This window comes from Fukomys damarensis, unplaced genomic scaffold, assembly GCF_012274545.1.
Source record: "Fukomys damarensis isolate Sample0158 unplaced genomic scaffold, DMR_v1.0_HiC HiC_scaffold_27, whole genome shotgun sequence".
NCBI lineage: Eukaryota > Metazoa > Chordata > Mammalia > Rodentia > Bathyergidae > Fukomys > Fukomys damarensis.
This window is the reverse complement of record NW_022900939.1, coordinates 20483361-20504537: the sequence shown is the minus strand read 5'-3', so window position 1 is coordinate 20504537 and position 21177 is coordinate 20483361. Positions and strand designations below refer to the sequence as shown.

The 21177-nt window shown below is 49.7% G+C and overlaps 2 protein-coding genes across 3 annotated transcripts in view; one reads left to right on the top strand and one right to left on the bottom strand.

Annotated features, from left to right (window-relative positions):
* Nucleotides 1-3536: 3536 nt before the first annotated feature.
* Mrpl21 (mitochondrial ribosomal protein L21) lies at nucleotides 3537-15645 on the bottom strand. Its single transcript, XM_010635740.3, has 7 exons — nucleotides 15505-15645; nucleotides 13666-13723; nucleotides 11774-11859; nucleotides 10087-10250; nucleotides 7186-7238; nucleotides 6572-6675; nucleotides 3537-3823 (listed from the first exon to the last, which is right to left on the bottom strand). Exons 1-7 carry the CDS (start codon nucleotides 15602-15604, stop codon nucleotides 3759-3761), a joined length of 630 nt encoding a protein of 209 aa, XP_010634042.1. The 5' UTR covers nucleotides 15605-15645; the 3' UTR covers nucleotides 3537-3758.
* Nucleotides 15646-15666: 21 nt separating this feature from the next.
* The window catches only part of Ighmbp2 (immunoglobulin mu DNA binding protein 2), a 31418-nt gene continuing 25907 nt past the window's right edge, over nucleotides 15667-21177 (top strand). The window contains exons 1-4 of one of the 2 annotated variants that reach the window (XM_010635745.3): nucleotides 15667-15830; nucleotides 16836-17005; nucleotides 20182-20374; nucleotides 20574-20671. In XM_010635745.3, the coding sequence (XP_010634047.1) occupies nucleotides 15745-15830; nucleotides 16836-17005; nucleotides 20182-20374; nucleotides 20574-20671 (547 nt within the window). In that variant the 5' untranslated portion in view covers nucleotides 15667-15744. The remainder of the gene's footprint in view (nucleotides 15831-16835; nucleotides 17006-20181; nucleotides 20375-20573; nucleotides 20672-21177) is intronic. The other variant, XM_033756475.1, reaches the window with a different exon arrangement.

The following is a 21177-nucleotide window of genomic DNA, read 5'->3' as shown; positions in this document are numbered from 1 at the left end:
GAGAGCCCCCCCCCCCCGCACCAGTGCACAGCCCTTCCTGCCCGGGCACGGAGCCCCTGGGCCCACGCTCCCTACTCTGCTTCTGCCTTGGTGTGTGTGGCAGCACCCAAGCAATGTCATTTCACTTTAAAACATCCCCAAGGAAGTGACCTTTGTCCCTCAGAGATCGTTTCCAGAGACAATTTGATAAGGGCCTTGGCAGCCCTGGGTTTTATGGCCTCCCTGGGTGCAGGGCAAGCCCCTCACACCTCTGCTCCTACATCACACCTGGTTCTCGGCACCTTGGCCTGGGTCAAGGGCCTCCATGTCCCATGGTAGCCATGGGCAGGAGGAAAGAGAGGGAAGCCAGGGTGTGTCCTGTTGGAACATCAGGCAGCCTAGGCCTCTGCACCAACCCGTTTCTGTGCTGGGAGCTAGGCCTTGGCTGCTGGGCTGTCATGGAATGAGGGGTGAGGCCAGGGGCCGGGTCGAAGGGCACCCAGCCTTCCAAGTGTGTTATGTTATCTGTGGGCTGTGGCAGGTCTGTGGCCCAGGAGTCAGAGATCTGGGGGTGTGTGGAAGCCAGAAGGAAATGCCATAAGCCGCTCCTCTCCTGATTGCTGGGTCTCCAGGGGCCACATGCCAACGGGGAGAGTCAAGGTCAGGGGCACGCAGGGTGGCCCCTTTGCTGACCTCCATGCCCCACTTCCAGATCCAGGTCTAGCCATGGTCATGCAGGACTCTGTCTTTTGCACAACTCCTGGGCCACTGGTCTTACCTGACACTGCCCCTCCTAAGTGCGCCCCGGATCCCACAGACCGCATTTCATTGAAGGAGCCACTCAGCCCCCACCAGGTCTAACTTCGCTGGCTCCCAGCTGCCTGGAGTTGGGGGTTTTGAGGGGACATTCATTCACTCAGAGTGCTGGGTCGCCTGTGGTATGGAGTTGCTGCTGGGTAGAAATTAACAAACAAAATAGATACAAGGGCTGGCTGGTAGCTTGGTGGTAAAGTAAATGCCAGGCATTTGTGAGGCCCTGGGTTTCATCTTCAACACCATAAAACAAACCTCCAAACAAATGGATATGTGCACCCCTGCCCTCAAGCTGGCAGCCCAGATGTGCAGGGTGGCAGAGGCAAAGCAGGACTTAGAGAAAAACAGTTAGTTCTTCCCAGCCCCAGCTATAACTCCTCGTTCTGTTACAGATAAGCTTGGCAACTATGTCTGGTAATGAAGCCATTTTCACAAGATTCACAAGAAACAAAGCTTTTGTAACCTTGCTTGTCCACCCGCACCATTTTACATCACTAGAAAGACCCTCCCCTTACCAAACACATGAAACTGAAACTTTTCTGTTGTTTTGAGCTCGTCCTTTGCACCAGTCAGTTGAGCTGGTGTTCACCTATACCTTGAAATAAATCCTCCTGATTTGCATTAGTCTCTCCTGTCTCTTGAAATTCTGCAACCGAGGAGGAACCCGTGGATACACTAATACACATGTGCTGTTAACAGGCGGGGCAGAGACTGCGACAGCGGGGGACCAACTGAGACAGGATGGTCGGGGCAGGCCCGTGTGAGCTAGTGACAGAGATCCATATCAACTGAACTCTTCTTTCTTACGCCATGAAGACTGCTACATAGTTATTATGGCTAATTAAGATAACTAAAAGCATGCTTGTCACTGTTTGAAAAAGAAAATCAGCCAGGCATTGTGGCACAGGCCTGTAATCCCACCATCCTCGGAGGCTGAGGCAGAAAGACTGCGAAGTTCAAGTGCAACCTGGGCAACTTAGCAACTTAACAAGACCACCTGCTCCCTCCCACCAAAAAAAAGAAATCGCTGCGTAGGCCTTTGTCTTTGCAGGCCCTGCCCAAGGCTGCATGGCCCCAGACAGTTGTATCAGATCACAGTGAAACTGGACAAGTGACAAGGGCTGGCAGCCATGTCCCTGCCCCAGCGGGGACTTGTAGGGGGTGACCATGGCTGAAGCCAGCAGCATCCACTGGAGGCCATTTGGGCACAAGATGGGGGTGGCGTTGGGGGGGCAGCTTATGTCATTGATACAGCACACTCTGTGGAAGGTTCTAGAATCTCTTCCCATTGGCCGGTGTGGAAGCACATGGGGAAACATCGGTGAGTGACGGGGTGGAGGTCTTGTCTAAAGCCTGTGTGCTCAGCTGCCAGGCTGTCCCACATCCTGGTCCTTTCCTGTTCTCCTTCCATGCCTGACCTAAGGTTTGCAGTCCAGGGAGCAAGGGGGTAGTGACCTGCCTGACCCTGAAAGAGGCTGTTAGCACTCATTCTGTGGCTCAGCACAGAAATGTGGAGAACAACTTAAAAGGGTATGGAATGAGCATGGTGAACACCCCAGAGAGTGCTGGGACACTGAGAGCAAGCCCCCAGGGGAAGGCCAGCGAGGGGCCAGGCCAGACTCGGGGCTCTGGAGCTGGGCTTTCAGACAGCATGAGATGCAGGGCAGACACTTGTTAGAGCTTGCACAGCGCACACCACTCCCTAGGATCTGTCCACAGCCTTCCCACCCCAGGGTCCCACAGCCAGTGTGGAGCCCTAGGGCTCAAGGCTCCGCCATTTAGGATGCTAGGGTTCTGGGCCAGCAGGGCGCTGCCCTCTGCTGCACACAGAGGGCACAGCAGGGGACCCAGACCGGCACCCTGCAGTTCCTGACCATCTCCCGGCAGCTCTTCCAGATCTCAGGGTGGCTCCTCCAGTGCTCCTGGGTCACATGGAGGAAAATACTCACTGCAGCTTGATTCCAGCTTCTATTCTCACTCGAAAGCCAACTCTTCCCTTGGAGGATGGCCTGTCTCTACCAATGCTCGACCCAGATGCCTGGCTCAGCTGAGCCCCTTCTCCTGGCTCCCTCTTCTCTGGGCTGGTTCCTGTGGCCACTCTGGGCTCCTGACCTTGTCCCTTCTTCCCTGAATTAGCACCCCCGTGGAGCCTCCCCAACCCACAGCCCCAAATCCTTCCAGGCAGTCTAGGGCTGCCAGGATCTAGTTCAGAACTCACTGCAACCCTCTGCTGTCCCCAGGTGCTGCGCCCTCTCCTTCAGCCACCCTCTGTCCTTGGCCCTGGCTCACCCTCCCCTCCTGGCTGCCCATGTGCCAACTGCTCCACACAGTGACCCCTCCCTGCTGGACCAGAGGTAAAAGGACACGAGCAGGGACTCCGCACCGACAGCCTGGTCAGGACTGTTGCCAGGGACAAGTGTGTTTGGATAACTCAGGGATGGAATTCGCTCCTGGGTTTGTCCTTCTCATCCTGAAGTGGAATCCAGGCTGTGCCTCTCCTGACCTCCACTCTCAGTCCCAGCTGTGTCTCCAGCTGCCCCAGGCTGGAGGCTGCCAAGAATAGTATTTTGTCTCTTACACAAGTGTCCACTCGGGCCAGGGGGCCATGCTTCTCATTCTTCTTGGGTTCCTTTCTCTGGCTCAGGAAGTGGCTGCTTAGAGACACAGTGCTTAAATTAAACCATCCTCTATCAGCAACACACCACTTTTTCTGTTCCACACAGAAAGATCAACCATCTTAGAAAATAGAGTTTATTTTCATAGCCCTTGGCCCCCGCTATTGAGGAGTGAATGAACCAGGGCCTCCTCAGAGTGACATCCCCAGCCATTTTTTATTCTGAGACAGGGCCTTGTTGAATCACTCAGTTGCCCAAGCTGGGCTCAGGCTTTTGATCCTCCTGCCTCAGCCTCCCAGAGTGCTGGGATCACAGGTGTGCGCTATGAGGCCTGGATGTTATACTGGGTGATCACTGCAAACACGGAGCAATCTCAATGGTGTTAATCCGGAGGATGGTCTGGGGGTTCACGATGACTGAAAAAGAAAGAAAACACGGTCACAAGCTTCACCAGATCTGGTCCACTGTGACTACACTGCAGCGAGGGGTTGGACACCTGGCACTGCTAGCCATGTCCATAGAGGCTCTGCTTTGGCGCCAGCTTGCCCTGGGAGCACAGGTCCCTCTCAGACAGCGAGGTCCCCTCCAACGTCCCTTGTCCCATGTCACCAAGGTGTGCACTGCCTGCCCGGCTCGCTGGCTCCACAGGCAGCTCTGGAGTCTGGAAGGCCAGCAGCCTCCAGGCAAGGTGCCCACTCTGCCCATGTCCACTTAGTCCACTTTGATGAGCAGGAGCTCAGTGCTTACTCTGAAGCCACCTGGGAGCAGCAGGGAACAGGAGAGGCTCCTGCCCCTCAGTCTGAGCTGTTCCTTGTGGGGTCCATGTAATTACGCCCGCTGCTGGGGGCCCGGTTGGTGACAGCTGTTAGAGCCGAGAGCTGTGAGCGACACGCATCTCCAGAGACACGATTCTGCAGCTGTTCCCGTGCCCCAAGGTCCTGCCCGAGACACCCCTGCCTCGTGGTGACTGGTGTCTTACGGAGGCCTCCGCAAGGACAGCCCCCATCTGCTTGTGGATCACCTGCTCTGGAGGCCACGCCAATGTCTGTGATTGGAACATGGCAGAATGACATGTGGCGGTCAAGGACAGTGGGGAGAGTGAGGCCAGACCCATCCGGTGCTGCTTCCAGGGTGGGATGTGGAGAGAGGCCGTTTGCACAGCATTACCTCTCGAGGTGCTCTCTCAAGGGCTCGCACCACCACACAGAGGATCCCATGTGAGCCCGGGCCAGCCATTGACCTGGTTACTCGCTACTGACCTGCCAACAACCTGCCAAACCTTGGTCCTCCCTGAGCTGTCACTCCACCTTCGTCTGTGTGCCCAAGGAGACGTGCAATACCCAAGGACTCGGGCCTGCTCTGGGCATTGGTTGTTGCTCACTCTCACATCACCTGTGCTGGAACCAGCCCTGGGCCGGCTGCCAGTCCCAACTGTGGCCTGTCTGGTGGTGCTGCTTGTCCCCTCCCTCTAGGCCTGAACAGGTACCCAGGCGCCTCCAGCTGCACCCTCTCCGTGTGGCCCCCCTGGATGCTGTCGCCCTCAGGCCCCTCCCCAGACAGCCTGACAGGACTCCCAGCACTGGTCCCGTGGCCGCCTCAGCTTCCTCTCCCTCTAGCCTCTGATCAAAAGATCCCCCTAGGGTCAGGGATTTAGCTCAGTGGTGCCATCGCCTGCCTGGTAACCACAAGGGCCTGAGTTCGATCTCCAGTACCAAAAAAAAAAAGATACCCCTACTCAAAACCGAGCCAGTCCGGCAGCCAGTCCAGCACCCATGCCGGCCTTGGCTCACACCCTCCTGGCCACTTGTCCGTAAGCACCCTCAGAGGACGCTGTGCTTGGCTGCTTCCGCTCCACAACGGTGCACTTACTCTTAAAAGGTTTAATGCAGGCTGGGGATGTAGCTCAGTAGTACAGCACCTGCCTAGCAGGCACAAGACTCTGGGATGGACTACAGGAATGCAAGAAAAGAAAGTCTAATGTGACACTGGTAAGATAAAACAGTACATGGACTGCCTGTGACCTGACTGACTAGGAAATGAGGGCCCTGCCCTCCTCCACTGCCATCTGCCCGCCTTCTCAGCTTCTTCACCACTGCCCTGCAGAGGTCACCACAGCCAAGGATTCTGTGCTCGCTCTTCTTCCTTTAAAACACCTCCTATTACATATGGACATGCGCATGTGTGTTATGTGTGTGTGTGTGCGCAAGTGCGTGCCCAAGAACGAAAGTTTTGCTTATCGTTAAGCTTTATTTTTTCCTTTTTGCAGTACAGAGGATTGACCCGAGGATCCTCGCACTGAGATACATATTAGTCCTCTTTCATTTTTTGAGATACAGTCCCACTAAGTTGCCTAGGCTGGCCTCAAACTTGAGATTCTCCTTCCTCAGCCTTCCAGGTATCTAGGACTACAGGTATTTGCCACTCTTGGGGTTTGTGTCCCCCAAGCCTCCTGTACTTACAGCAGGGCTTTTGATAGGTGACTGAATCATGAGGGTGCTATACCTAAATGTGATGTCAGGTGTGGGGCCTGGTGGGTAGGGGTGACCTGGAAGGGTGTAGCTCCTTCCCTGGCTTCCTTAGCTCTCTACTTCTTGGCTGCCATGTGAGCAGCTTCCCTCCCCTACACTCCACTGCCATGTGGTCCTGTATTGGAGCCAGCAGACTACGGATGGCAACGGTGAGTAAGAAATAAACCTGTCCTCCTCAAAGCTGTGGGTGTCGGGTGGCAGTCCCAGCAACAAGGGGAGTGACTAAGACAGTTGCCATAGCTGGTTTTATCGCTGAACTTTCTAAAACACCACTGTCCTGTTGGAACCTCAGCAGGGCAGGGGCAGTTTCTCCTCTGCTCTGCTGGACACCACTGCACCTAAAGGACATCCCCACCCATGTCTCCAGGATAGACATGTGAATTACTTCCACTTTCCAGCATGGCCCGAGGGGCCACCGATGTGCCTCCGGCGTCTCTCAGTGCATGCTGCTGACTTGAGTCACAGCGCAGGTGAGTCCACGGTTACCATGGGGACTGGAAGTCTGGGAAGCGTGCTGTCCCAGAGACCCCACCCTGCACAACCCTGGCGCCCTCCCTTCTTTGTCCGGCCCCAGCGGCAGGACACTGGGCAACACCACTGAAGCACAGGACACAGAGCACACGGTCTCTCACTTACTTTTTTTCTTCCTGTAGTTTTTCTTCTTCTTAAATTGCATGTTGACTTTTGGCCACGATTCTGTCTTTTCAATGACTGTGGCTTCGACTCGAACAAGATCCTTTCTGGAAGGAAGAAAAATGAGTTTTCTTGATTACTTTCTAATTCTTTTTCTTTATTTTTCCAGTACTGGGGATTCAACGCTGGGCCTTTGGAATATTAGGCAAGCACTTTACCACTGAGCTACACCCTGACCCTATATTTCAGTTTTATTAATGCCTTACTAAAATTCCTATGAGAATTCGTAAAATGAAGTTTTACCTTTTCTTAATGATTATACAATACAAACAGGCCCTCACTGTAGACATTTTGAAAACTACAATAAGGAAGTACACGAACCGTTCTTTGTATAAAATTCTTCCAGGCTGTAGTGTAACGAATTAGTAGCAGGCCAACAGCTGGGCCTGGATGACTCCTCACAGGACATCAAGGACCCACTGTTGTAACACAGGAAACAACTGTGCTTGGTGCTGCTTGTGAGCCTGCACATCTGCCCTCCACCCACCCCAATGGCACTGGCTGCAGCCTGCACAATGAGCCCAGCCTAGTAATCCTGGCATCTAGCAGCGCATTACCCGAGGAGTGGCTTGCCAAGCAGCGTGAAGTTGTCCGCCCCAACCAGCAGGACCTGAAAAATTCACAAGGAGCATTTTGTCATCGACTCAGAGTAATATACAAGCCACCAAGGACAGGAGGCGATGTGGACACACCTCAAAACAAGGGAGTATACTTTACCTGAATGTGGAACACTGGTAAGGGCTTGATCTGCTATGTAAGGAATTATTTAGCATTGATGAGGTGGGGATTCGCGCCCATGGGAGATGGGGCTATCTTATGCAAATACCCCAGGCCCTTAGAGGAAGAGTAAGAATGATTTGATTACTGGATGCTATGGTTGTACATCTAGATAACTGTTAACTTATCTAAATTGTTCTTCATTAAAAAAAAAAACTTTTTTCATATTCAGGATTGAACTAGGATGTGTGCTAGGTGAGCACTCTACCACTGTTACAACCCTATTTTGTTTTTTAAAAAACTTATTAAAGCATAATATTCACAAAGAAAACGAGTAAGTCCTACTATGGGGTCTTTGGAAGCAGTTCACAAAAATGCTAATAGAGCAAAGATATAGATAGGTTCAACTGTATTTCTCTTTGTGGGGTGGGATTGTATTCGGAGCCTCCCTCATACTAGGAAGTGCTCTACCTTAGCCTTTCCTCTTAAAACATAATTTTAAGACAGGGTCCTGCTAAACTGCCCAGGCTGGCCTCAAACTTTCAATTCTCCTGCCTCAGCTTCCCACAGTTGGGACTACAGGCATGCACTACCATGTCCAGTAACTGTATTCATTCATTCATTTATTATTTGTTTTGTTTTTGGTACTGGGGGATCATTCTTTAGAGACAGGGTCTCACTATGTAGCCAGGCTGGTCTCAAACTTGCCACAATCCTCCTACCTCAGCCTGCCAAGTGCTAGGATTATAGGCGTGTGTCACTACGCTCACCTTATATTCTATTAATCACTGAATTCCATGCAAGCAGGCAAACATTCTCAGTGCAGAGGCAACTGCAACATTAAATTACTTCCACAGAACTTAGCAAGACCCTTTTGGGCAAAATAAAATAAAAAGGGCCAGCTGGGGTGCAGCCCAGGGGAGAGCGCTTGCTTAGCACATGTCAGTTCCTGAATTCCATCCTCAGAACTGCAAAGCAACAATAACAACAAAAAACAAAACGTAGCCACAGATGAAAACATCTTTGTACCATAAGTGCAATAATGTTTTCATCAGATGCTGGAAGGTTTTCTCACATTTTACCAGTAAGGAAAAAAACCCAGTCGTACTAAATTTAAATGTCTAAAGACAGAAGAACTTCAGTGAACAATGCATATTAGATGAGCGTAATTATTTGGTGGGGGCAGGGCTGGGGACAGGACCTAGGGCTTCATGCACACTAGGTTAAAAAAATATATATATGAATTAATTTGAGCACTAAATAGTCTACACTTCAAGATTTCCTAAGTTATGAAAAACAATCTAGGTGAAGCCTTCCACAATTTTTGGTTAATGTGAAATGTTTCAAAATACAGTATCCATGGGTTTGGGTTTGAGATGGAACCACAGATTCAATCAAGAGTAGAATGAAAGTATTTGGAAAAAAACCAAAAAAAAAAAAAAAAAAAAAACCCCAAAAACCTCTCAACCTTACTAAACACACACAGGCCTTTTATTCTCAGAACAGTATGGAATACTGACCACTTATACAGCACTTAGACATTAGGAGCTGTGAATCACTGAGCCCAGGAGGACGTGTGCAGGTGCTATGCAAACACTATGCCATCTTACAAGGGAACTGAGGGCATCCTGGGTCCCGGAACCAACCTCCTTTTAGATATGTACCGAGACGTGAACATAATGTCTTTTGAAAAATCTTCACACATTATGTCCCCATGATGAATATATTCATTATGTACAGCAAACATGTACAAATACAAAGTAAAAAAGTAAAAAAATATGCATCCTACTTATTTTGTTTGGTTTTTGGTGCTGGAGACCAGGGGCCTTGAGCATGCTAAGCACGTACTCTTCCACTGATCTATACTCCCAGCCCGAGGACATTCACTTCTTAAGGTCTAAAATAAGGACTGGGCATCATGGTACACACTTGTAATCTCAGCACACAGGAGGGCTGAGGCAGGAGGATTTCAAGTTTGAGGCCTTCCTGAGAAACACAGTAAGGGAGAGGAGCTCACTGGAGGGTGAATGTTTAGTATGCTCATGGCTCTGGGTTTGATCCCCAGCACCAAAAAAAGTTAGTTGTGTTGATGAGCTCACTACAGAGTCACTGAGTTTCACGGTCTAATCACAAAGGAAGGGTGATTTTAAATAAGAGAGAATCATATATATTTTATAATTAAATATGTCCTAGAAAAATTGCAGGGGTCATTACGATGTTATGAAGAGGCAAAAATCAAACCGATCTCTAAACACAGCATCAGAATTCTAAGTGAAGGCCAGGGCTGCTCAACTGACCTGGGAGACCAGTGGTGTTGTGTGACTGCTGAGGCACGAGCACCCTAGAAGAGCCCCACAGTTTAACAAGCAGCCATCAAATCTGATGACAGAGCAAGGTTTTACCAGAAACTTATCACTTTATCCCATGGGTGGGGTCTGAAAAACTCATTCCACCCTTGCGTGGAATTTTCCTATATTCATGATTAAACATTCTGCTATGGGAACTAAGTAATGTGGTATCTCAAGGCATAGCAATGCATGTGTTTTCATTCTCGGAGAAATGTGCTGTTTCCCTCAAAGGGGTCAATCCGTGGGGCTAGGTGCTGCCTGTGCTCCCCCCGCCTCAGCTGACCTGCCCAGCCAGGTGGCCTCCAATGCAGAGTTGGGAACACCACCTTGGTGATATACTGGGGAGTGGGGACAGCTAGTCTCTTAGTGGACAGAGACATGTGACAGCCTCACCTTCTCCAGCCGGATCCTCTCTCCACACTTGATATCTAATTCATTTTCAATTAAGATCAGGTCTTCGGAGGTCACTTTCCACTGGTGGCTGGCAAAGTGCACAACAGCAAAGAGCCGGCCGTACTGGCTGGTGGCGATCAGCTCGTTCACCTTCCTCACAACCTCTGTGAGGGAAGCAGGTGGCATTCACTCCAGCTGGAAAAGCACTGCCACTCACCCTGGCCCCCCAACCCCTCTCGGCTACAGGGCTCCAGTCTCAACTTGCCCACCCTGCAGCACACATGCCCTGCATGGGTCAGGCCATAATCTCAGGACACTGGCAGCTTGGCAGATGGCAGCCCCATCAGTCTTCACAGCAGACCCAAATTGCCTCTTGGGGCTTCCTGGCCTGGGTACTTAGCACACCTGGCTTCATTCTTACAGCTCCGAATGGGGAAGAGTCCCCCTCTTATCTGTGTTCATTACTAATAAGGAGACAGGGGCCTGGGGAGTGTGTAACCCTGAGAGACCTCGGTCCAGGCACACAGGAAGGACCTGACAGTTCCTGCCAGGAAACAGAATCAAGGACAGAAACTGCACTGGGCATCAGGGGCAGAACTCTCAAAACACATTTGGTTGCCGATGTTCTTGGATTCTATATCACAGGTCCAACCACTCTCAGATCGGATGTACCATCTTCGTGAAAAAACTGTGCTTGTACTGAATGTGTAACAGACTTTTTTATCATTAGCCTCTAAACAGTACAGGAGAACAACTATTTACATAGCATTTCCATTGTATTAGCAATCTAGAGATTATTTAAAGTATACAGAAGGATAAGCGTAGGCTATTGCAAATACTTTGCTTTTTAAAAACAATTTTTTTCTCTTTCTTTCTTTTTTTGCAGTGTTGGGATCGAACCCATGGGCTCACGCATGCTATGCGAGTGCTCTACAACTGATCTATCCCCAGTCCCTTTTTATTTTTTTAAGACAGGGTCTCACTAAGTTGCTCAGGCTGGGCTTGAACTTGGGATCTTCTTACCCCAGCCTCCTGAGTGGCTGGGTTACAGGTGTGCACCACCAAGCCCAGGTACTCTGCCATTTATATGACTTCAGCACCTGCTGATTTTGGTATCAGGAATTCCAGGACTCATCCCCAGTGGGTATTGAGGGGCAACTGTACATATCTGGAACAGTATTTTAAATACTAGAAGATCCTACTCCATGAGTCCCAGCTTTTTGGAAAGGTGGGGGTGTGGCTCTCCCACAAAGCAGCAGTGGCTGACCATGCTGCACCTCCTCCTCACACGGCTCCAGACTGCATGATTCCCAACATCGGAACATTTCTCCCGTGTCCATGGCAGGGCTGCTTCCTCCATGAGTAAGTTTCACTGCCCTCCTGACTGGGCAGAGCTCTGCCTCGAGCCAACACACCCAGTAATAGTGAGAGACAGAGACAGATTGAACCCCACCCACCCACCCTCATCACCTGCCTGCAACATGGCTGTGGCTCGAGGGCTCTGTTAAATGAATGAGCATCTTAAATTTTGGTGTTTACTAAAAAAGTGAGCACGGGGTCTTGCATGATGCTATACTGCAGAGCACCCAGGAACACCTAGTCCTCCTGTGTGTCGCCACCATGGTGGCTGGCGGCAGCAGGGTGCCAGATGCCTCCCTCTCATTGCCACTCCCTGAGAAGTCTTTACCTGTGTGGTGTCTGATCTCTTCAGCTGGGTCTGGCAGGACAACTTCTGGCCAAGGTGGAGAACTCAGGGATGTTTTAGGAACATATCTGTAAAAAACACATTTCATAAATACACATCACATGCATGTGAAAGATTGCTCAGAGTCCCCAAGACTAAGTATACTAAGTGTCAGTAGGGACAAGGATTTTAGTTCCAACTCAGGCCCTACACGTTCAACACACCTTCCAGGGATGCTGCCTCATAGCTGTCCTTCTCGCACACACAGCATGAGCCAGGGTGAGGGGGAACTCAGTGGTATGAGTGTGTGTGTGTGTGTGTGTGTGTGTGTGTGTGTGTGTGTGTGTGTAAGCTTGTTACTAAGAGGGTAAGAGGGTGAGGGGCTTGGGCAAAGCCGACACTGGCCTTTTACGACCTTGCTCTGCTTTGGTGTCATTTTGAAGACAGGTTCCCATGCGATGCCCTAGAACTACAGTGCATTCCAAAAAGAGTGGGCGACTGGCCACTAGTAATGGGAATTCTAAGCATTGTGTTCCACAGGGAAATGTGCCAACCTCCATGCCTGGGGCTGGGTCAACTGTGCTGCTCATTGGCATGCAGAAGTGCTCTGCCCACAGCTGCAAAATCAATGGACCTTTCCTACTCTGCTAGGTCTCAGAGCCTCTAGGAATGTCAACTGCTATCCAGCAGTGATCATGAGATGAGGAGCTGGAAAGAGTTGTCCTCTACAACTCTGTCCCACATATTGTATCTGTCTCCTTGACTGGGTGCAGCAAGGCCCAGATGAAGACCATGGAAAGAACACGGGAGAATGGTGCCTGGTGGGAAGGCTAGGGCCTCGCATGTAGGAAATTAGAAAAAGAGGACCCGTCTGATCTAAGGCCATTTGGTATTTCTTCCTATTTTCAGATTTGGGTTTTCAACTTCTCCTTTTTGAATCAAAGAGCTTTTTGTGTTCCCTGCTGCTCAGAATCTTGGTGTAGCCCACAACTTTTGCTGGAGCTATATACCAGGTGCTATATTGAACTCATTTACTTATTGTTTTTGCAGTGCTGGGGATTGAACCTAGGGCCTTGTGCCTGCTGGACAGGTGCCCTCCCACTGAACCACATGCTTGACCCTTATTCTAGGCCTTGGAATGTCTGCCTCTGCAGAAATCTCACTTCGTAGAGACAGGCACCTGTACTGCCTCACCTGGTAGGAGTTGAGCAAGGTCTTGTGCCTGGCTGGGTGTCCCTGGCTGTGGGAACCAGCACTGGGAGCTTCCTGCTGGCCTTTCTGCCCTGTGCTGCTCCTGCATCTTCCTACTACTGAGTGTGATTTTTTACTTTCTGTAGTTTATAAAAAAAGTTATTTTCTAGGTATGAAATCTTAACAATGAATATGCTTCTTCAAATTATACAAGTTTTCTCTAGAGATTCTTACAACTCAAGCTTCTTGGTCTGAAATTCTGAATTCAGACCTAAAGCTGTCTGTGATGAGAGCTAGCAATATAGGCCAGAACATCTTTCTCTCTAGATTCCTGCAGTTTTGTCTATACTTAAGGGTCTGAGAAAAATATTGTCAAAAAGTTGCAAAGAGAATTTAAACATTCTCAAACCCTCAAATATAGAGCCAGGAACAGTGATGTACACCTGTAATTCTAGCTACTCAGGAGCCTGAGGCAGGAGGACCACAAGTTTGTGGCCAACCTGGGCAACTTAAGAGAGAGACCCTGTCTCAAAATAAAATATCAAAAGGGCTGGAGATATAGCTTGGTGGTTTTCAGTGCCCCTGAGCTTGATTCCCAATACTGTAAAGCAAAATAGATCAAACAAAACTCAAATGTCAGAAGTTCTGAAGAAAGTTCTACAGATGAAAGGAAAAGAGTCACCAAACCCACATTTTGATATTACCCTGGTTGAAATGAAGTGCTCTGTGAACTGAACCTTTGAGCAACAGACCAGAGGGAGGCTGAGGAAACAAAAGAAATACAGTCATTACTACCACAAAATGCAGACTGTCACTCATGATGCTGATATGCAAGGTCTTCTACGCAGCTTTAAAAAATCCAGGCAAACAGAACTAAAAGAACTTCACTTAGAGTCACTGGTTGTGTATGTCAGGATTGTGCACACAGCATCCGCCAGTGTCTACAGCCAGAACCAACCCCACGCACCCCTTCCATAACCACCAAGCACACAGTAGGTCCAGATCCTGCTAGTGGTGCCCAAGTGTGGGCGCAGCCTAAAAGGTGACTCAGCCATGAGCTGTCCCTGCTAGGAGCTGGTCTCTGTGACCAACAGCTTGTGGCAGAAAGCTTCCAAGACTAGGTTCTGAAAGACCTCAACTTCCATCCTGGCTGCAATTTCCTCTAATCTAGTTCTAGGTGCTAACATGCTACAAACAGCCCTGTGCAAAGGCCCATATGGTAAGGAACTGGGCTGTGACCAGCACTCAGGCATGACCTTTTAAATTGGTTCTCAGGCCTCATGGAGCCTTGAGGTTACTAAAGCCCCAGCTGACTTGCCCCACTGCAATCTAATGAGGGAAATGAGCCAGAAGCATCCAGCTCGCTGCTCAACCCTCAGAAACCATGTGTGCTAAGAAATGGTTGTTGTCTTAATCTGCTAAATTTTGAGGTAATCTGTTATGTAGCAGTAAATAACACACCAAACAGATAAAACAGTCCCCATTCTACTGAGAAGGGCCCAGAGATAAAATGCATAGCACACAGGTGAAAAAAGCAGAAAGGAGATTTCTCAATAATTGCTGTTTTTGTTTTGTTTTGTTTTGTTTTTTTAAGTTGAGCTGTAAATTCTGCATTGGGAAATTCATTGTTTTAAAGTTCAATCATTAGCAGCTGGTCCCCATTCTAAGCCTCAGAAGCTGGTTTCTCCTTTCCTTCTCCAAAGCCTCTGACTTGGACCTTGGGCTTCACTCCTTCTCCATCTCTGGTGATTCCTCTGGTGATTGCATTATATGTTGGTGACTCCCAAGTTTATACTCCAGCCGGGACTCCATTCCTGGGCCTCCCAACCACCTATGTGCCACTGCTACCTGGTAGGTATGGCAAACCAAATGCCTAGATCCCTTCCACATATGCCCTCCCCGTGCTTCTCCCCACTGCATATGATGCTAAATCAGATTACCAGCAGCTCAGGTCCCAAACTGCCATCATTTATGATCATTCGTTCTCATATCCCTATGGAAACTCATCAGCAAATCTTATGGCTCTCCCTTCAAGGAGCCCAGGAACTAACCACTTACTGATTTAAGAGAGGCCATCACTTTCTCTCGCCTGAATTATGACAAATGCCCTGCTCTCATCTCCCTTCTCCACACAGGATTCTGTTGGAACGTAGGTCAGATCATGTCACTGAAACTACGCGGGAACCACTTCACTCAGTGAAAACACAATCCTTACAGTGGCCTACAAGTGACCCCATACAGGTGAGAGTTAAGGGAAGCAGATCCGGTGCAGAAATGCGCTAAGCTTTCAACAGTGGAACACTGAGGTCCTGGTCACCGGAGTGTTTCAACAGAGGCTTTAGCAAAATTTCTTTCATTCAAAATTCATTAAGCACCTGCTACGTATTAAACACCAGCCTAGTGAGAATATACCAGTCATAAATAAAAAAACAAAAATCCCGCTTTTAGTGGTCCTAACGTTTTGATGGTCTGACCTAAACACACACGTGGCGGGAAGAACCGCTCTTCTCGCTTTTTTCTTTCCTCGGCCGCCCTGGTCTCACCTGAGCCTGACCCCGATGGTGTCAAGATGCTGCGGCTACACGCACACACCAGCCGCCCCAAGGAGCCCCACAGGGCCGGAGCTACCACGGCCGTCGCCATCTTCCCGTAGCCGGAAGCGGAAGTGGCACGAACCTTGTGCACTGACACACGGGCCCGACGCAGAGCGCGAGTGCAGCGGGAAGCACTGGTCCGCCGGGGACTCCGGCCAGCGCTGAAGCGGGCACTGGACGGCGGCTGCGATGGCTTCGGCCTCTGTGGAGACTTTCGTGACCAAGCAGTTATACCTGCTGGAGCTCGAGAGGGACGCGGAGGTGGAGGAGCGCAGGTATGGGCTGCCGCGGGAGCCCTCTCAGAGTCCGTCTCTCCGAGGGGCGTCCGCTCCCCAGCCATGCTGCATGGTCACCTGCAAGGATACAGCTCAGCGCCTTCGGGCAGCCAGTTCTGGCGGGGCCAAGAAGCCTCTTCCTTGACCCGAAACCCTGCTCTCGAAAGTGCTCCCCTGGGTGTTGGGCTTTCCCAGCCCGGGCCACGTAGTGTTCAGGTCGTTTCCTTCAGTCGCCCGCTCCGCAAACGTCGCTTTTGCCAGCTCCTTGCCAGACCCCAGCAAGATGAGGAAAGTGCAGGGTCTGCCATTGAGAAGGTCGAATGGAGGCCGGGGCTGAGCCGAGAGGGTGCTGGTCGTCGGCACCGGTGCCAGCTGCGGGGGGTGCGGGGGAGAACTTGTTCCTGGGGGCAGTCGGGAGGGCTTCCTGGAGCAGGTGGTGCCTGAGCACAGACTGGAGAAAGGTAGACTGTTCATGAAGAATAGATGGGCCAGGACCAGCCAGAGAAGAGCCTTGTTGAGGAGCTTGCTTTGTATTCTGTGTTCAACAAGGTTAAGCAGTGAGGGAGGGGACTAGATTGGCATTTTAGCAGGACCTCTTGACTGCTGTTGCTGGCAGCTGGATGGGGGCGGGGCCAGAGGTAAGGCAGTTAGGAGGCTGTGTGGACAGTAATGTGGCCTTGAACTGGAGCTAGGGTGTCCAGGATGAGAGGCATAGAGTCAGGGTCTAAGGGGCTTGTTAGGACTTAGTGACAGATGGGAATTAGGACTCAGAGTGAAAGCAGGGAAATTTAGGGTGTGATGGTCCTGTCCTTGTAACCTGGAGAAAGGTCAGCAGTAACTTCCCTAGAGGTATAGGGGGAGCATGTTAGGAAATTTTGAGTTCTGTTCTCTTGGGGCATGTTTGGCACACAAATCTTCATCTTTCTTTCCCAGTTGCCTTTCCTGTGTGGGTGGAAATAGAAACAGGAAGGTAAAAATCCTGAAGCAGTCCTGGGTGTCTTCCAGGTCCTGGCAGGAGAACATCTCTCTGAAGGAGCTGCAGAGCCGGGGCGTGTGTTTGCTGAAGCTGCAAGTGTCCAGCCAGCGCACAGGGCTATATGGACGGCTGTTGGTCACCTTTGAGCCCAGGAGATGCGGGTCTGTGGCAGTGCTTCCCAGTAACAGCTTCACTTCCGGTGTGTGCATTTTCGACAGTCATACATTGGCCATTGCTGGCTCCAAACTGTGGGTTGTGCTCTCCTAAAGACTGGATAGCAGGCCCATCAGGAAAGTAAAGCATTGCAGTGAAGAACTCTTCCTAAGAAGTCCAGTAATATATGGAGCCATTTGGTTGTTCAGATCAGAACTGTCCAAATGGGGGCCACTAGCTGTGTGGAGCTGTAGAACACTTGGCACACAGCCAGCAGTGGCTGCAGGCATAAAATACATACCTGATCGTGAAGATTTAGTTAAACAGTTGGTAGTATCTCAAGTGTAATTTTTTCCCCTGATTTTGCAGTGTTGGAAGTTAAACCCAGGGCTCAGATGGTAGCCATGTGCACTAGTGCTGAGCTACATCCCAAGTTCTTTCTTTTTTTCTTTATTTGGTACCAGGAATCAAACTCGGGGCCTTGTGCTTGCCAATAGGTGCTGTGTCGCTGAGCTACATCCCCGGCCCTTTATTTATTTGTTTGTTTTGAAACAGGGTCTTGCTAAAATTGCCTGAGTTTGAACTTATGGTTTTCCTGCCTCAGCCTCCTGAGTAGCTGAGATTTTGGTCTAGGCAACCATCCTCAGCTCAAGAATAATTTTTTGAATACTGTTGAAATAATATTTTTCATGTATTGCATGTTGCATTAAGTAAAATTATTATTTTTAAAAGAATTTGCCTGGTTCTTTTAACTTTTTGAATATGGTTCCCAGAAAATTTAAAATCACAGACAGCTCTCATTGAATTTCTATATAACTAAAAGACTGAACACACTGTATGTGCAGTTCTGGATCCCAAACATTTCTTTGTTGAACATACTTTGTCTAAGCTCATGTCTGCCCTGTCAGAAAGAAAGGCTGTGTGTGTGTGCGTGCGTGTGCATGCAAGCATGTGTGGTGTTGGGGATGGAACCCAGGTCCTTGAACATGCTGGGCAAGCACTCTGCCACTGAGTTACATCCCCAAGAAGCAGCTTCTTGACCATACACCCGGGATGCTGTGTAGATGCCTCAGCCCTAGAAATCTAGAGAAGTAAGTGTTGTCCTTTTCACTATCAAAGTCTCTGCCTTGCTTTTGTAGCAACAGTTTTTGAGTTCTTATTTTGGTTAATAGATTCTTGCCAGCAACTGTGGGGATCCTGGGCTGGAGTTGGAGAAGATGGGGTGGGGGAGTGAACTAATGAGGGGAACCTGCTGGCCGAGGTTGGATCTGAGCACAATTTGGGCTCTGGGCTCTTAGCCCTGCTTGTCCTGGGGGCTAGAGTCAGTCCCCCCTCTCCTAATGAAGTGGCAACTTCCTGTTTATTTGTTATGGCTTGTATTTGCTAATCCAAGAGGACAGAAAGCCCACCAGGAGCCATGGAGACAGCGAAAGTAAGCTTTAATTACTGCTGGTGGACCAGCACTCAGCAAAGGAGGATATACTCTGGGAGGGGCCGGGTTACAGATAAGGCACATCTGACACACATTTATTGGTTACAGGGTTTGAATATTTGTTAGCAGGTGGGGTCAGCTGCATCCAGGCATGTGAGGCAGGACAGACCCTGGCATGTTGAGAGGAAATTTCAAGTAGGGAATTTCCCTGTAGTAAGTTCAACTTAAACCATGGAGACAAAATTCCCCTTTCACTGAGACTGGGAGGAGTAGCAGCTGTGGCATCACCAGGATGAGTCTGCAGGAAGCGGGCACATTCTGAAAATGCAAAGGTGAAGTTACACATCCATGTAGTTAGTTAGCATGGTGCAGTGGCTGACCCACAGGGTCAACAAGTGGTGGATAAACGGGAAATCGGGAGGTAGCCTTGGCGTTGGTGGGAAGGCAGCAAGCTGAAAAAAAAATTTTTTTTTGCATCGAACTCAGGTCCTTTTGCTTGCAAGGCAGGCAGCGGCATCCTGGCCCAAGCTGAAAATATTGATTCATTCAGACAGCACGGTTATTGTCCCATCTTCTGGGAGCAGTTTTAAGTCTCAGCAGCTCAGACAGATAAGTCCTGAGATGCTGTGTGTTTCTGTGTTCGCATTTGTATGTACACAGTCCTGTGCAGGGCAGTATGGGAAACTTGTGTGGGAGCCTCTGCTCAGCCCCTGGGACCATAGTTGTCATCTACCGTTGGTCTTTGTGAAGTTGAAGATGTAGATGGGGAAGAGCCAAGGTGCAGGTGAAACTTGCTGCGTGGATTGCAGGGCTGAATGGGGTGTAAACAGAGGTGGGCAGCCCTGGCTTTTATTGCAGTGTGGTTCCTGAGTCAGATGGCAGGAAGGGGATGAGCTGGTGGCTGTAATGTGAAGACTGGCTGCATGGCCCCAAGGAGGATGCCAGGGCTTAGTGTCTGGCCTTTCTGTGGCTCTGCCATTTGGGTGCATTTCCTCTCAGACACAGCGTGGGAGTAGTGTTGGTCTGCTCCCTCTCAGCTTTCTGTAGCTGAGAGGTGAGACGCCTGGGTGAAGTCTCATTGCATCCCAGGCTCTGTTTTGGCTCCTCCCTAAACCCACACTGTGGCCAGGGCCTGGGAAACATGGGTTGGTCGAGGTGTGATCAGGGAAAGCCCTCCATACTTCCTTGGTGGAGGGTGACAGTGTCATTGTCATAGGCAGAAGGGAAAGAATGCTGTGTGGGCAGTGAACAGCGCTTGCCCCTCTGTAAGGATGTCCCATTGCTGCCTGGAGTGTTTTCCCCTTGGGCTTCTGGCCTTGTTTCTACCCTGATGCCCCCATTCCCAGGGAACCCTTCTCCCTCGAGCTTTGTAGAGTGGTGTGCTGTCCCGCTCCAGCCCCTTCCTCTGTCCCATTGCTCCTTAGAGCACTTAGCACTGAGCTCTGGCAGATGGTGACATTTGTTGCTTCTCTCCTTCCTAATCTCAGGGCCAGGATAGGTTTTATTCATGATGTATAGCGCATTGACTGTCTTGCTTGGTTTGAACTGTTCATTGACCTCAGGTGGATTTGCACATGTGATTTAGTGGTCACCATTTCGTTTTTACAGCTACCGATTTCATTTGTTATGGGAACTATCAAGATGGGTTGGGGACATAGTTCACCGGTAGAGCACTTGCTTAGCACATGTGAAGCCCTGGGTTTGGTCCTCAGCACTGCAAAAAAAAAAAAAAAAAAAAAAAAAAATCTAGAATTAGTAGATTCTATGCAACTGAATTTTGGGTTTTGCAGGTGATATCGTGGGTCTGTATGATGCTGCTAATGAAGGCGGGCAGCTGGCGACCGGGATCCTGACCCGTATCACCCAGAAATCCGTCTCAGTGGCCTTTGATGAATCCCATGACTTCCAGTTGACACTGGACCGGGAGAATCTGTACAGACTGTTAAAACTTGCCAATGATGTCACTTACAAGCGCCTGAAGAAGTGAGTGTGTGTGGCTGTAATCAGACAGGACATTTTCTTTAAATATGACCCCCTTGCTCCCACTGTGAGAGAGCGACACCTCTCTTGCTCACCGACAGAGCCAGCATTCATTCGGTTACGGATTGTTGTGCGCCCCGGTGAGATGGTGACCCTGAACTGCTGACTGCCGGCTCCTTACTTTGGCTCTCTCTCCTCACAGAGCCCTGGTTGCTCTAAAGAAGTATCATTCCGGGCCTGCATCTCCACTCATCAAGGTCCTCTTCAGCGGATCTGCCCCCAGTCCTGTCCAGAAAATACGTGAGAACTTTTAGGTTTTGATTCTTTTAAAACTGAAATTGCTGTGGAAATTATCAAGGACAATGTGACGTTGAGTCGTTTCAGCACGAGTTTGAAGATGTACAGGTAGAATGCCGCCATAGTGCCTGTGGATACAATCAGTCTGCATGATTGTATGACCTGGGTGCCTTCCCTGGGCTGATACTGGAGAAGCAGCTCATCCCACTGAGTTTTCAAACAGTGTTCTTGCTGACATCTAAATTTTAAAATTTGAAACATAAGACTCAGTCTTCTTTAAATTTACGATAATTTATTTTTGATTATGATAGTAATATGTGATGATATAGAAGATTTAGAATAAAAGACAAATAAGAACAGGGAAAATGATGCCAGGCTTGGTAGCGCATGCCTGTAATCACAGCACTCGGGAGGCTGAGGCAGGAGGATCGCTGTGAGTTCAAGACCAGCCTGGGCTACATAGTGAGTTCCAGGTCAGTCTCAACTATACAGTGAGACCCTGTCTCAAA